At 58.7% G+C, this 16318-nt stretch overlaps 1 protein-coding gene across 2 annotated transcripts in view; it reads right to left on the minus strand.

Annotated features, from left to right (window-relative positions):
* The window catches only part of LHX2 (LIM homeobox 2), a 29108-nt gene extending 23927 nt beyond the window's left edge, over window positions 1-5181 (minus strand). The window contains exons 1-3 of one of the 2 annotated variants that reach the window (XM_054998253.1): window positions 5056-5181; window positions 2287-2492; window positions 1220-1592 (exon numbers count right to left, since the gene is read on the minus strand). In XM_054998253.1, the coding sequence (XP_054854228.1) occupies window positions 1220-1592; window positions 2287-2492; window positions 5056-5175 (699 nt within the window). In that variant the 5' untranslated portion in view covers window positions 5176-5181. Of the gene's footprint in view, window positions 1-1215; window positions 1593-2286; window positions 2493-5055 lie in introns of both variants that reach the window. The other variant, XM_054998252.1, reaches the window with a different exon arrangement.
* Window positions 5182-16318: the final 11137 nt, after the last annotated feature.

A 16318-nucleotide genomic window follows, 5' to 3' on the forward strand; every position in this document is an offset into this window, starting at 1 on the left:
CTCCAGCCCGGCTCTCCTTCCACCGACACCCGCGGGCTGAGGCGGAGGCCGCGCCGCTTGCGCTCCACGTCGGAGAGACGCCGCCGGGGCGGGATAATTTCGCTTCGGAAAGGCCCAGCGGGGGAGGCAGCCTCTCCTGGTTGCACTGCGGCGGGGGAGGGGGTTGAACCGAGGTCGGTTAGGTTTTAAACGAAGGCGGGAACTCAGCGCCGAGGGGCAGAGAAACCGGCCTCTCCCTTGGATGCCTTTTGGAAACGGCGGGGGGGGGGGGCATTTACGGGACCTCTTCTTTCTAGCAGGGAGGGAGGATTGTTCATTTGGTCGTCTGAATTAAAGTGGAACTTCCTACGATAAAGAAATCGTTTTTTTCTGTTCGCTTCACGTGGTAAATATTAAGGGTGGTTCTCACTCGACCCTTTGGTTTTATTCTAATTCGCCAGGCAAGTTGAGGCCGACCGAAAAGGCGCCCAAATCCACAGACTGGAAATCCCAGAGGAGGAAACGAATCCGATCGAGGGGAGCAAATCTCGGAGCCTCTTTCTCAGGGAGGGAGGGAGGGAGGGCTGGGGCTAGCGAGACATTTTCCGACTATTTGCTCCACACCGAGACGCCAGACTTGCACCCCGGAAACGCCCCCTCGCCCCTCTCCGCCGCCAGCGCTTCATAAGCCCCCCCCCCATTCTCCCAGGCCCATCACCTTCCTCTGCTTTAACTAGTACAAGCCCAAAGAAAGGTTTTCCGACGCGTATTTGCCAGAATGCCAAATTGCGCCTGCACTGGGCTGGTTCCCGATCAGCCGCAGCTTTGGGTCGCCACCGTCTCCGCTCCCGGTTGCTCAACTAACATGCCGAAGCCCAACTCTCGCTGACCCTGCGAAAAACACCGGGGACGCGCCCGCTTGTGCGGCCCAATCGAATCCGTTGCCCTCCTCGAGTCACAACTGCCAAGGCCAGCGACCGAAGCCGGCTCCCAAACTTCGCGCCGCCAAAGAACACCCGAAAGCAAGCGCCGCACCGCTGCGGCCCGGCCTATTTCCCGACAAACGTTTCAAGCACCGCCTGAACAGAAAGCCACCACAACCCGCTCCCTCCAGCCCCGCGTTTCCCACGAGAAGCCGGCCAAGACCCATCGGAGTCTGCCCCAAGTCCTGCCTCGCCGGTAGCCGAGCAGACGGTGTGCCACTTTCCGTGGTTCGATCCAATCCCCGGTTCTTACCTGCATTGTAGGCGGCCAGGTCGGCGCCGGGTCCCGGGCTCTTCCTTTTCCGGGGCCGTCCCTTCTGTACGGTGCCCACGCCATTGTAGTAGGGCAGTCCAAGGGGGGCAGAGGCGCCCAGCGCCGGGCCTTTGCCTGCTGCCCCCTCGGCGTGGTTGAAGTGCAGCTGGTACTCTCCCTGGAGCAAGGCCTCGAAGTGCAGCCGGCAATAGACCAGGTTGTCCTTCATGCCGAAGTGGTCGCCCGTCGTCAGCATCTTGGCGCACGTCGAACAAGTGAAGCAGTTCAAGTGGTAGACCAAGTCCCGGGCGCGCATCACCATCTCCGAGGCGGAGATGCCTAAGTGGCAGCGCGCGCAGCGCTGGACGGAAAACCTCCTGCGGAGAGAAAGGGGCAGCCTCAGTCCCGGAACCCGGAGAAGCAGCGAGCCCAGGCGGAGCTGCCCGGGCAGGTGCAGAGAGGCCCACGCCCAGGAAGGACAGCCGACAACCGAGAGAACCGACCTCTCTCGCTCGCTCACATCCAGCCGCCTCCTCTGGCACAGGCAAAGGCAGCCTTCAACACGAGTTTTGAAAAACGGGTTGAGATATTGGGCGAGTTTGAGGGGGTGGGCAAATGCGTTATGCTTCTTTGGGGGAAATTAAGCACCCCCACCCCAGACCCGAAGCCGCAGGCGCGCTCCCCCAGATTGCAAGGGAAGATCGCCCGGTTCCAGCGGGGAAAGGGCACCAGAGAATCCAGCGAGCAGAGGCGCCTTTGGGAGAGCCTTTTTGTGTGTTTCGTCAGAACCAACGTCTTGGTGGCTCTTGGGCCGCGGGCACTGCACAGCAGCGGGCTCAGGCGTGGACTGGCGCTGGTCAGAATGCGCAGGGGTCTCGGTCCAAGCAGGAGAGATTTGCCCAGACTGCAGGCTGTCTGGATCCTAAGCAACCCGTCCCCCAAGCTTAGGATGGTGGCACAAAAGAGCCGGCTCTGCTGCGCGGGAAGGGGCCTCCCCGGGTCAGCTTTCCCTCCGTCCCGCCCAGAGCCCCGGGAAGACAGGCGGGTAGCTAGGCAAGCCGCCTCCCTTACCTGTAGTAGTCCTCCTTGCAGTAGATGCTGCCGTCTTTGCTGAAGCAGGTGAGCTCCGACTCCAGGTTGAGCTTGCACTCACAGCACTTGAGGCAGCGCATGTGCCACTGCTTGTCCACCGCCAGGAGGTAGTAGCGGTCCGAAATCTTGCCCCCGCAGCCGGCGCACAGGGCTGCCCGCTCGCTGCTGATGGACGGCATGGCGTGCTGCAGCGGGAGACAGGGCCGCCCGGCAAGGGTTAGAGCGCCCGCGGCCCAGGGACCCGCCTGGACCCGCCAGCCCTGCCCCCGCGCAGCGGTCCCGACGGCCTCCCCCACCCGAAAGGATCTGGCCCACTCGCCGGGGAGGGGGAGGCAGGGGCTGAGCCGCATCCAGAAAGCTGAGGCGCTTGGCGGCCAGGTGCAGGTCGCTGGCCGGAGCGGTAGCTTGGGCTGCTTGGCAGAATGGGGAAGAAGGAGCGCCCCAACAGGCAACACAAGCCAAGTCCAAAGAGTTCCTTCCCCCAGGAGCAGCCCCTCAGGCCCCTCGGAGCCCAAGGGGAGAAGCCAGCTGGGGAAGGGAGAAGCCGGTGCCGGGATACATTTTGTTCAAGTGCCACTGGACGGCTACAGCCTAACCAGGCGACCCATCTGGAACCTCAATCTATCCCAATCCTCTTTCTTTCACTGCGGATTCCGCTGCAACTGAAGTCCTGAGCCGCGAGGGGGGTGGGGGTGGGTGGGCAGAAGATGGGGGCAGAATAAATTGGGTGGCGCATTTTAGGAAAATGAAAATCCAGGACTTTTGAAAGAGGCTTCTTTTAAAAGTCATTTTAAAAAACCGCTTCTGCTACCAAGCAAGTACACAGGACTCCTCTTTTGTTTTTAAAGTTAAAGAATTAAATTGGAGAGTTAATTAAAGAATGAATGGAATAGCAGGACTCATAACCAGGGCTAAACTCAATAGAATTTAATCAATACGAGTGCGCTTTTAAAATAAAAAAATCGTGGTATAATTAAAAATAAATAAAAAATATCTACTTTTTGAGAGGAAGAGGAAAGAAACGATTCTGAAAGCTGGTTTTTGTACAAGAGAAAGGCGCTCCCTTCTTCAAATTCTGGGCATTTTAGCTATTTCACATACCATGCAGGTCTACTCAGAATCCCCCCCCCAGTCTATTTGGGGTTTACTCCCAGGAAAATGGCCTTAGATTTGCGCTGCAGCATTAAAATGGGCGGATTCGTCTCGCTTTAACTAGCTCGTGCATGACTGATTGGAACTCTCCTTTTCCTTACTCTTAAATACGAACGAATGAAATATTTGTTGCAGCGATGGGCAGTATTTGGAGAAGAAATTTACTCCCCGTCTTCTTACTAACTGCACAAACGCAGAAGTGTCTGACGTTTTTTTAAGGCTTTTTTAAAAATGACTTTTGCAAACTGAACCTAATTGAATTGCCTGACTTTGTGGACCCGATTCAGGGAAATGAAGACAGCAGAAGAAAAACACTGAGTGATGCTTGAAAACAACCCGCGCTTTTGGGTGCCTCAGGCCCGTCTTCACATTTCCACTTCTAGGGGTTCTGCCTTATGATTTTAATTTACTGCTATGCGAAATGCTTTACCAGCAATAATGTAGAATGAACCCCCCTTAAAAGAATAGACACTTAAAAAAAATTATAATATTTTTCTCTCTGTCAACATTGCCAGAAATATTCAAAGTAAAAACAGAATATGGTTTAATTATTTTTGGAAGCCTCTGCTTCATCTTAATTTTTTTTTTGTTGAAATGCAAAATAACATTAATTATTTCCTCTTCCCCTGTAAAAAAAGAAAAGAAAGTGCTCTTGCAAAAGAAGATCGATATATTTCGAGTCTGAGGGGGTAGAAGCGCAGAGAAGGACTCCGGAGAGGGATTTGGAACAGGCCGGCTCTCCGGCGCTTCTCCTGGGTTGTCGGCCCTGTTTAGCTGGCCTCTGGCGGACAATAATAATGGGCTTTGGAAAAAACAGAATCCCAAATTAAACCCAAATCGTATTTCAGGAGCATCCCAGAGCCCCAGTAAACGCAGGAGTTAGCAGAATGGAGCTGGCTCCCGGGGCCGGGAAGGGGTGGTTTTTAAGCCTTAAAAAATTAGACTGTTTTTAAAAAATGCAAAATGGAGAGTAAAAAAAGAACGACTGTGAAGAGTCACTTTAAACATCTTTTCAGAGCCGGTTTAAGATGGTTTTGAATGTAATGTAAGTTAATTTAATTTCTTTTTTATTCTACGGGATGGGGAAAGAAAGGAAGGAAGGATTATGCTGTTCATGACTGGAGATCTCTGGAAGACAGAAGTCTCATCCGCCCCTACTCAGAGGTCGGGAAAGGGGGAGTCCCTTTCTCTCCCTCCCTATCTGCATCTGTATTCTTCACTCCTCATTTTCTGTTCTTTTGGCTGCAGGTCTGATGCTCCAATAATAATAATAATAATAATAATAATAATAATAATAATAATAACAATAATAATAATAATAATAATAATAATGAGCATCCCCAAATATCCGCCTAGCGGAATTCTTCCCAGGAACACAACTGTGCTCTTAAATTGGCTTCCTCGCAAGTCAAGAACTTGAATGCTGCACCGCGATCCCCTGCTCGGGATTTACCGCTTCATGGGCGCGGTGGGGGTTCCTAGCGGTTCCCAGGCCCCCCCTCTTCCCTCGGCCCCCTTCCCGCCAACTTTGGCCTAGGCAGGTGGGCCAGGGGGGAGCCCGCCCTCCCCCTTCGGGGGCTCCTCTTCCTGCCCTACCGTCTCGGTCTCGCCCCGGTCGATGGCTGAGCTGATGGCGGGCGCGTCACCCTTGGCTCGCCGGTCCATCTCGTCGATGACGCCGTGCATCTCCGAGCCGGCCAGGCTGTGGAAGAGCATGGCCGGCAGAGGCCGGGCTGGAAGCCCCGGGATGCTCCCGCCGATCCGAGTCCGCCGCCGGCACCCCTCTTACGCGCAGCACGGCGCCATTCCTGGAGCGCGGCCGCCCCGTCTCGCCGCCGCCTCTTCCTCCTCCTTCCAGCCGGCTGGCTCTAGTCCCCTCCGCCAGGCCGGACGGTGGCCGGGCGATCGTCGGTAGGCGTTAGAGCCTGGCGGGGCCCGCCTCCATGGCCCGGCCGCAGCGCCCGGACGGCCCAGCGGGCGCTCTCCTGGTGCGGGGACCAGCCGCGGAGGCCTAAAGGCGAGGCTGGCCGGGCCCCAGTCCGGGCCGGCTGGACGGGCCTGATCGGCGGCGGGCCGGCCTGAGCGCCCCTCTCCAGGCGGCGGCGGCAGCGGCGGCTGCTCCGGGGACCCAGGAACGGGGAGGGCGGCGGGAGGGAGGGCCGGGCGAGCGGAGCGGGAGGAGGAGCCGCGATCCGGGCAGGAGCCGCTGCAGTCCCAGCCCAGCGCAAGGCTCCGCGCCTTTTCTAGCGCCGCTCTGACATCACGTCGGGCGCGGCGCCCATTGGCTGCTCTGCTCCCGGCCAGGCCCGGCCACCATGTGCTCGAAGGCGGCCGCCGCGGCCCAGAGGGCAACTGCCCGCCGACGGCCTGCCGGACGCAAACAATGGGCGGCTCCCCCGCCCGCCCCGTCCGGCCGGCAGCTCCGCCAGCGCCCGCCACCTCGCCCCCCCACACCGCAAAGCCGCTCCTCCCAGGCCTCCCCGACGGGGCTCCAGCTCCGCCGCCCCGCCGCCCGTGGCTGGCCATGGCCGCGTCCAAGGGAGCACTTTCCCCCCTCGCAAGGGAGAGGAGCCCGAGGGGGCAACGCCCAGACGCCCGGTGATGGCCAGGAACGGCGGGCCTGAGTCCTCGCGCCTGCTTTTCAGCCTGGAGATGCAGCGAACAGCTCCAAGCAGGAAGGGGTGGGGGTGGGGGTGGGGGGAACAAGCCTGGGCCTTCGCATTGTGTGTATGGGGGGGGGCAGGCGGGTGGACAGAGAGGGGTTCCAGGATCCCTTCGGGCTACCTTGTCCTTCGGCTCATGCTCCAGGCCGGGCAGCTAAAGATCCCCTCATCTCTCTCAGGCACACACGCGTGTGTAAATGCAGAAGGGGGCCACAGAATCCACTGCCAGGCATCCGGGTCAGAGTTTCGAGCCTCGGCCTCGCTTCTGCTCGGTGTCTGTGTGTTTTACAAACTCGGCGGGGCTGCCCCCAAATTACAGGCCGGCCAGCCAGTTGCTCTTCCGAAAAATTCCGCTCCTGCCCGGCGCATCAATTATTTGTCTGCAGCAAATTCGCCCCCTCCCCGCTTTCAGGGGCTTTGACAGACAGGCGCGTTGGCGTCTCCTCTCCCGACAGGTTGGGCGAGGGAGATCATTCTCAGGGAGATCATCTGCAAGATTGCGCCTCACGCCAACCGTCTCCTCCCAGCCAAGCCAGCTCTCCAAAAGACACACGGACCAGTTTCGGCAATCGGGTTGGAGAAACCCTGAAACTGGCGCGGATCACCGTAGACAAGCCTTTCAACCCCCCCACCCCCACCCCAGCCTTCGGGCATCCCCACCAGTAGCCTCGGCCTGCGGTGCAGTTCTGCTGCGGCCGCTACAGCTGTTGTAATGTCTGTAACCCCGTCCAGGAAGGGACAACTCGGGACAACCAGTTCTGACGCCCGTGGAAATGAACGGGAACACTGCGCAATTCCTGGCCCCGACTGGGGAACCAGCCCCATCATTTTGGCATTCGGGGTAAATGGGGCAGCATCGGGGGGGGGGTTGCTTCCTCCTCTCCCGCGGCCAAGGACTTAGAAGCGCACGCTTCGGCCTGGATCCCGAGCCCGGTCTTTCCCCTGAGAGCAGAGAAGCACAGCGAGGCCGGACCGCTGCGTAGGTTTTCCTGGGATCCGCGGACTCAGCGGCGGAGGAGGCGGGGCAGGACGGTGACGACACGCGGCCTCTGCCTCGCTCCTTCCCGCCCTCCTTCGGCTTGGCTCGCCCTTCTCCCGCCCCCCCTCCCCTCCAGAGTTTGAGGTTGCTTTACTTCTGACAACTTCTGGCAAACTCCGCGCCCGTCGAGCTCGTTTGTCTGAATCGACCGAAGAGCCGCCCGTCCGCCTCTGACAGGAAGACGCTCTGGCTGAGGACGGGTCCAGGGTGGCAAGACCGGCAGCTCCCGCCCTCCCAACCGGGCAGCGACCTGCTTCTTTGGCCGCAGGCCCGCCCCGCGCCCCCCGTTCCTCCGCGCTTGGACCGCGGGCTCGGTTTGCAGCACCCAAACGCGTGGCAGAGCCGCCGAGCTGCCTCTCGGGCGGAGCAGGGTCCTGCCCTCAGACCCTCGCTAATTATCTCCGATGGGCTGGAGTCTATATTTTATGTAATTAGATTGATTTAATGCCTGGAAACACCAACACAAGGGCTATAATTTCCGAGGGAAGGGGCGGACGCCCCCCTCCCCGCCTCCCTCCCTCCAGCAGCAGACCCCTCCCCCACCCCCCTCTCATTATCTCCTTAAGTGTTGTCAAACACAAGGCAAGGTCCAATAAGGGAAGGATGGATTGCAAACAGGGAGATGCCTGCCAGAGCCCGCGCCGACTGCTCCAGGGACATTTGGCATTATTATTATTATTATTATTATTATTATTATTATTATTATTATTATTATTATTATTATATCAGTCCAATGAGGGGGAGGAGGGCGACTCCCCTTTAAGGCTTGTGCCTGGCTCACTTCAAAGCAAGCCCCTTCCCACCTGCTTGTGATCCGAGGCGACAGGTGAGCTACTCTCTCCGGCCTGGCCCGGCCATCTGCTGCCAAAGGGAGCCCCGCTCCGAACAAAGGGAGCCAGTCGGGGCTAATTGCAGGTTTCAGGTGCTCGCCCCGTCTGTTCGCCTGTCTGCCTCACCCTGATGCCAAGCCCAGGGACTGGGAGGGGGTGCGAGACCCCTGGCCTGGGCAGAGTTCTGCCGAGGGCCTCTCAGGCCCTGCGCCGCTGCCTTCCTTCCGAGCATCAGTCAGCAGCGCGCACAGGACTGGGGGTGGGGGGAGACCCGAAGGCCCCCCCCACCTGAAGGCGAAGAAGAGTCTGGACAGCCTCCCCCTCGAGGGCTGCGCTGTTCTGGCTTCGTGCTGGGGCCTTGTGGGGAAATCGCTGGGACCGTTCGGTGCAAAGAACAGAGGAGGGGGGCTCAAGAGCGCCCAGCGCCTGGCCGAGGGCTGGTCAGCGCTCTTTGCCCAAAGCCAACCCGTTGGTTTGGCTGGACAGCCGGTCGCCACCCTGGACTCTTCTTCTTCTTTCCTTTTAGATGTTCCCCGAGTTGCGCGCGATCGTTGCCCCCCAACCCGTGTGTGCCGACTGCAGCCTTAGCCAGGCAAACGGATCGGGCCTGAGACTAAGGGCCCGGCGTGTCTTCCCAGCCCGGGGTGCCAGGCCGCTCCGATCCTTCTCCCGCTGTCTAGACGCAGTCGGGCGCGCGGGTATCTTAGCGGATAACGCGAACAATACAATTAATACTAATAATCCCATGAATGCAAGCGAGACATTGAATGGGGGCGGGGGAGGAGGGAGGGAGGGAGAAAAGACCCCCCCCCCGTCCTGCAGGAGAAGGGTTTGGGGAGGGGGAGGGGCCGGCTTTTGTCTCTGCTGCTGCTGCTGCTGCTGCCGCCCCCTCCCTCTCCCCACCCTGCAAAGTTTGCGTCTCTGCCATTGGGGTTATAATATCTGGGGGAGGGGGAGAGACGGAAGAACTGGCGGCCCTACAGTCTCAACAGCAAAATTAAATATTTGCTTTACTGCCCATTTATAGGTATATTCCTCCAGTAAAAGCAGCAGCAACACACATTCGAATATATTTTGATGAACTATATTTCAATATATTTTAATAAACGAAGCAACGGGGAGGGGGTCGATATGCATTTTTCATTCTTGTTTTTGGTTCCCAATTATTGTACAGCCCTTTCGGAAAGATATTTCCACCTTGTCCCGGGCTTCCCCCGGAAACACCAGCGCCCCAGAGATTTTCAACCGGGTATTAATTGCCCTTGGCAAACTAAATACACTCCCCCCATCCCCCTCTCCTTTAGTTTTCTCGGGCGCTAGAGAGGGAACTATGGGGGAGGGGGGCGTCTCCGCGGTTTTGGGGAGGCGCAGGGTTCCCGAGGCAGCAGCTGGGGCGCAGGGCGGGCCTGAGCCGAAAGAGGCGGCCGCGGCAGCGGCGGCAACCGACTCAGAAGGCATTTTACTCCGATGTGATGAGCAGTCAGTCACCGGGAGAGGAGATCAGAGAGCATCGCTTCTCCTCGAAATTAGCTAATTATCCGTCTGCCCGAGAAGCCCGAAAAGGAAACGGCCACGAATTGGCTGCACCCCTGGATGGAAAGGGAAGGGGCGGCAGAGCCCAGCCGGGGCCCTGGCTGCAGAAGCCCGAGAAGCCGAGACGGCACGGGCCTCCGGGTCCCAGGCCGAGGGAGCGCGGCTCTGGCCCGCCCCTCGCCTCCCTCCTCCCGCTCTCTCGAGGTGTCAAAGAAGGAAGAGAAATCTTCCGCCACACGATCCTCTCCAGGGCCCTGTTAAATGCACTGAACTTAAAACAGAACAAGACACGTGAAATATGGGTTTGAGCGTGCAGTGTCAGAAGCGTAAAAAGGTTGGAAGTCTTTTTTTGTAACCGGTATTAATATTGTATAAATGCAACTGTTTAAAAAACGGGCGAAAGGAAGGAGGGGCGGGGGAGGGGGCTTTCGAGTCTCCTGTGCGGGTTTGTAACCTGCATTGATGCTTCCAGACGCAGCCGCTCCCGGCGGGTTTCAAGGCCCGGGGCAACGTTTGCCGAGGCCAGGAGAACCGCGAAGGGGCTTGCAGAGGAAACGGGAAAGGGATGGTCAAAGGCAGCGGGGCCCGCTGGCTTCAGACGAGCAGGCGATTCGCAGGGGGCTGCGCGGGGCGGATTCTCGGCCGGGTTTGGCAAAGAGGGTTTCCTGCTGGCGGCCGCCCGGATCAGCCTCCAGAAATGAAAGCGAAAGCGGGAGGGCCGCGCAGATGCCGCGTCAAGCCAGAGCCTCGGGATCCCGCGCGGGCTGGGCGGCGGCGGAGCTGCTCCGGCACGTCAGGGCTCCCTTCGGGACGCGGAAAGCACCGGATGGGCCGGAGGGAGCCTGAAGGGGACCCTGCCTGCTCGCGGCCAGGCTGCAGCCTCTTTGTTTGGCCCAGAAGGGATTTCTTTCCAGCCGGGCCTGCTCTTGGGAAGGAAGAGGAGCCGGAGCCCAAGGCGTCAGTCCGGGCTCTCGCGCCTCCTGTGCTCCGAAGGCTCCTCTGCGTCCCTCTTCCCGGAGCCTTGTCCTGTCCCTGAAGAGCTAGGCCCGCTCCCGAGAGGGGCTTTCCTCTCCTCCTCCCCCCTCGACGGGAGGGCCCCCGCTTGGCTCCTGGCAAAACCGTGGAAGGGGGCACGGCTGTAGGGTAAAGACTGCGGGTCTTCCTCCCCTCTCTCTTTAGCCTGAACTCAGCCCGTCCTTCGGGCCTGGCCTTGGTTTGGCCCAAGACCTGCCACTTCTTGTAACCTCCGGGCCCCTGGAGCCCTTGGTGCACTGGGGGGCCCAGAGCTAGGGATGGGCCCCAGAAGACGAAGGGGCCCACTTGTCTCGCCTTCCAAGCCATTCTGAACGCCGTCCTCGGAGAAGGGCTCCTGCACAAGTGCTATGGGAATGGCTGGGAGCCGCACGAGGGCTGGGCCATGCTCTGCCTTGCGCAGGAGCCCTTCCTGGCCGGCTGGGCCCATTCCAGGGATTTTCTGGCCCGCCTGCCCTTTTCCTTTGATATGTCCTCTCCCTTTCCCAAGAGGTTTGCGGGCTTCCCCCCTTTTCACGGGCTTCCTTAGAAAACAATGCCAGGGTTTATCAATGTCCCTTCGAGTCCTGCCACTTGGTTTTAGCGAAAGCTTTTCTGCCCTCAAGCAAAGCTCTTTCCTCCGATTTCCTATCCCTCTAATGGCGTTGTATTGAGGAACTGCTCGGGCCCTCGGTTCGGGCGAGAAAGGGATGCTTCTAGTAACCCCGAACAATTTAATTTCTTTATTGGCTCGAAAGCGTTTCCGGTTGCATAAAGGACATTTTATCCCCCCCCCCTTCCCCGTACAGCAGAGTCCTGCTGGGTCAGCACTGCCGCTGAGAAAGAGAGCGGCAGGCCCCGCAGCCTCTCGGCTGGAGCTGGAGAGAACATTTCCTCTGCGAAAAGGATCCAAAGCTGCCAACCGGAGGCGTATTTCCCTGCGACTACCGGCCTCAGAATGCTGGGAATGGGCAGAAGAACGGATCGCAAGGACACTTTCTCTCCCCAGCTTTGCTGGTCAGGTTTGCAGACGTCTCGTTTCCCTACAGGATTTTTGCAACCTCATAGCCTACTGTGTTCCTTTGGATCTGAAAGCGCAGATTACCCGAACCCTCGGCACATTCCCTCTCTTTCGTTGTGTGGGGGGAGCTCTATTTTGCATATTTTTCTTGCCTCCAAAGGCCACCCCCTGCTTCGCAGTCGGCCTAGCGCGCCTAAGGAACCTGAGCAGCATCTGAGCGTTCCGAACAGCCTCTGAACCACCTCCCCAGAGCTGCAAGGGAGAGTTTGACCACAGGACCCCCCCGGGAGAGAAGCAGCTTTGGAACCCGGCGCGGCAAGGCGCAATTAGCTCTTAATGAGCCGCTCCCAGAAAGGCAGTTGGGGCAACCGCCCCTTTCCTCCTACTGCAGCACCGAAGTCCAGCCCAGAGACGGGAAAAACCCACATGCAAGAGAGTAAGAAAAGCCGGAGAGATCCGAAGCGGACGAAATTTGGCCCGGCGACGTTCAAAGTGCGGGAGAACTCGCGGTGGCAACGAGTTGGAGCGGAGATGCAAGCAAGGGAGGGGAGCCCGAAGCGGAGCCCGAAGCCAATTCGGAGCCAAAGCTGGTGCTTTGGGATCTTCTTTCTGCCACTCCCTGAAGGGGGCGCAGGGAGCTAATCCCTGACATGTGGCGCATTTTAGGCCGGTGGGGCCTTTATCTCCCCCGCCCTGCCTGCCTATAAATTAGTTCCTTGGAAATGTTTCTCCTCTTTATAGAAAAAGAAGGAGAAGGATTTTTTTAAAAAAAAGAATAAAGAAAAGAGGGATTTGTCCCGTTTCCCAGCTCAACCCCGAGCGTGCCCCTCAATCTGGCTGGTTGGTGGGCAGGAAAGTCTTCCCTGTATAGAAATCTGTTTCCTGATAATAGTACAAATTTTTAGAGGCGACGGTCAAGCGTCCTCGTTTTTTTTTTAACAATGCATCTTTCTCTAGATCTTTCTCTTGGACTTTAGTTCTCGACCTAGAACGTTTCTCTCAACAGAAGAGTAACCGGATTTGCAGCAGAGGCGCCCCTTTTGTCCAGCAAAATGAGAACCGCGCTTGTCATTTCCCCTCTATTCATTCTCTCTCCCTCTGCGCTCCTTTCCCGGAATCTTCCGCTAGTGCATGGACTTCTGAAACTATCTGGCCGTTCACGGTTGTGTCTCTGACACACTAAAAACTAGACACTCGACGCAAAAGAGAAGCCAGAGGGAAGACACGCAACTTTCTGGACGCTACCTTGAGGTGAACAATCCTTCGCAGGTCTCTGAAATTGCCACCCGCAAGAGAAAGCTCATCCCCCCCCCCCCAGGAGACATTTATCTCGTATTTCTTATCACTACCTGCAGCAAAGGACTCTTTTCATTTTACCCCAGATAGAATTTTAATGACTCATAAGAATAAACCGCAACGTCCTTTCATCGTTTCTGCCCTTGGACTCCTCTAATGCCAACATCACATAAGCAACAACATTTTTTCAAGTTGCAAGGGAAGGGGTGGAGACTAAGAGCCAAGGGATCACGCCCCCCCCCCTTCAGCATCGTCTATTCTCAATAGATGCTTTTCTCAGTAATGCCCCCCTCCCCGCAGCTCCGCCAGTCTTCCGGCATTCGCTTTCCTAACAGGGAAGCCTCGGCCGGAATTTCTTATTACGTTCCCTCTCCCCGCCTCCCCCACCCCAGCTTTTGCAACGGACGCCCGCATTGCCTCCATCTGTGGCAGACAAAAGAGAGGCGCTGGGAGGCCGGTCCTCCTCCTTCTTCATCCGGCTGCATCTTTGGGCAACTCCAAAATCAGACCCAGCCGCGTAACTGCCTGATCGATACCCGGTGACTTCTCCGACGCCCGTGGCTCTTAAGGAGCTCAGCTTGAAAGTGTACATGGGAGGGGGAGGGGAGGGACGGGGTTTCGAGCGTTCGAGCACACATGTGCGACCTCCGGCCCTTGGCCCACCTTTAGCCACCACCTCGGCAAAAACTTGTCACTCGCACCTGTATGTAAGAAAGGGCCGCCCCCTGCAGCTGCAGCGCGAGGGGGGTGGAAAACATCGTGAAATGGGAGGGGGGACATGAAACGGTGCAGGGAGGAGAAGCTCATCCGAAGAGAATTCTTCTGGCCAGGAAAGAAAGAGATGACCTACCCAAGGCATAAACCTCTGCTCTGCTTTCTCTCTCCCTCTCTCATCTCCTCCCTTCTATAAAACTCTCCTACTGTGGTTGGGGAGAGAAAGCATCCTTTTTTTCCCGAGCCCTCATCCACGTGCTTCCCCCTGCCTAGGTGTTTTGGTATTTCCCCCGCCCCATCCACACTTGATTGAAAGCTGTCAGATGGAGGTGATCCAGCGGAAGCGCCGGGCTGTTCAGTCTCCGGCTGGGGCATGCCCTCGGTGACTCCCGTCGGCGCTGCCTTTGGCAAGGGACGGAGAACTGCGGCGGCCTTTGCTTCTCCACCAGGCAGCCTTCCCCAGCTCCCTTTGCGCTGACTGCGTCCCACCTTCCTATCAGCTCCCGATGGGGAGCCCAGGAGCAGGGCGGGAAGGCAGGGCCCCCTCCCTCTCCCTGGCTGTCTAGAGTGGGGGGGGGGGGAGGCGCTTCCTTCGAGGTTGCCTGAACGAAACCCGGCTTTGGATCCGCTCTGGGGCCAGGAACTCCCTGCAGCGGACCAGAAGCTTCGGAAGTCGCTCTAAAGCAGAGAATTCGCCTCCACCGGCTGCTGAGTCGGGGAGGGGGGAGAAGGACGAGGGGCCCCCTGAATCAAACCGCACCAGACTGGAGCCCGAACAGGGGAGCCCCGCGGGCGGCGAGGACCAGAGTAGTGTCTCCGTCTCTCTAAATACTTTTGTGGGCTCCAAAAGCTAAACTGGATTGGGGGGGGGGCTGCCTCTTCCATAGTAAAAGCCCCACGGAACTAATTGCAGGGATCAAAGTTGAGACCTTCTTTAGACGTGATTATTTCCCCCCCCCAAAAAAGAGGAGGGGTGAGAGACTCGCTGGAGTTCATTAAAAGGCTTTGAAAGTTTAAAAAACCGCCCCCCTCGGCCCCTTGGCCGGCCGCCCCCGGGAGCACAAAGAGGCACTTCGGGGAAGGACTAACTGAGCCCCCCACCCCACTCCAGAGCTGCCCCATAGCGGCTCTTGGCTGGCCACCCGCGACCCTCATTAAGGAAACAAATCAAAGTGGGGGGGGGGGAGAAGAGAGAAAAGCTGGAGGAGCCAGAGGAACCGAGTCCAGGTTGTGGAGGGCGGCAATCCGATGGCAGGGACCGAATTCTACCCCGAGCCCAATGCAGAGAACCAGCCCAGCCGGGCGGCGGAAGAGGGTACCCCCCGGCAGAGGCTAGGGGAGCCCGCGGGGCTGCTCCGTTGCCGCTCGGCCCGCTGCCCACCTTGAGACCCACGCCCCGCAGTCCGGAGCAAGCTGGGCTCTTCCTCCGCACTCGAAGCCTGGCCCGGGCCGGCGAGAAGAGACCGAGCGCGCTCAGGGGAGAGGCGGGCAGCAGGCGGGCTGTTGCCGCGGGGTAAATGGGGTGGCGCCGGACCTACCCCGGAGGAGGAGACCGCGCGGCGTCCCGGCTGGCGGCTGTGGCTGCTCCGAGTCCGGTCGGCGGTGCCTAGGAGGGAGCTGCCCCCTGATCGGGGCTGCGCGCCGCAGCCATCGGGGTTGGGAAGCGCCTGCTCCAGCCGCGCCTCCCAGTAGCGGCAGCGGCGGCAGCTCCACTCGCCCCCCCCCTCCAGATGCAGCCGCAGCCGCGCAGGCAGGACCGCGCAGCAGGGGGCGGGCGGGCTGGCAGGGCTGCTTGCGCGCTTGCTCGCCTGCCTCGCAGACGATTTGCCCGCGTCCTTACCTCGCTTCTGCCTCGCACTGGGAAGCCGCAGTAGATCCAAAGCGGGAGGCGCCTCCAGCCAGGGAGGGCAGCCACTGCCGGTCGCTCGGAGATTCTTTCCGCGGCTGGCGGCTGCTGGGAACCCGAAGGGACCAGCCGGCTTCGTCCGGCGCCGGAGGTCTCCAGGTGGGTGTCGTCTCCCTTTCCCCGCGCCCCAGCCGCGGTCAGGATCCGGCACCCGGCGGCTTCTTTCGGGTGGAGCAGCCGGGCAGGAGCATCTGCCCCCCCCTCCCGTCCATCGCCGCCCTCCGCCCGTATCCCTCTGCTAGTCACCCCGTCTCCCTCCTCTCCCCACCTTATTTGCCCCAACCGCGGTTCTACGCATTCACGTCGAGGGGGTGGGAGAGACGGGTGGGTGTGAGTGAAGGAGACTTGTGGAAGTTCTAAGCGGCGTCCAGAGGAGGTCTCGGTAGACCTGTCTCTTTCTCTAAGGGGGTCACCCAAGGAAATGGGCCGGCCATAGATTCGGAGGCAAGAAGGACATACTGCTTTAGGGAAGAGCCGGATCAATATATGGGATGGGATGTACTGCCGCAGGACGTGGTTTAGGCAGCTGCTTTTAAAAAACGGTCAAGCCACTTTGTGGTGGATTAGCAACTAGTAGCCATAACATCTCAAGTGAACCTCCATGTCCAACGGCAGTACACCTCTACTTATTAGGTGACCGACAGGGCAACAGTGGAAGGCTCTCAGCTTGATAGACCACTCATGAATCCTGCACTAGATGGATCTTTCTGCTCTTCCATGTCTACAGTTTTAAATCCAGCGGCTGCAGTTCCACACAAATCATTTCCCGATCCAGTCTGGTAAACATTTATGGCTCATCAGATCTGTACTGAAGCCTTTAGTTGTCTGAGTCATAGCAAAGGTAAA

This window comes from Eublepharis macularius, chromosome 14 (assembly GCF_028583425.1).
Source record: "Eublepharis macularius isolate TG4126 chromosome 14, MPM_Emac_v1.0, whole genome shotgun sequence".
Lineage (NCBI taxonomy): Eukaryota > Metazoa > Chordata > Lepidosauria > Squamata > Eublepharidae > Eublepharis > Eublepharis macularius.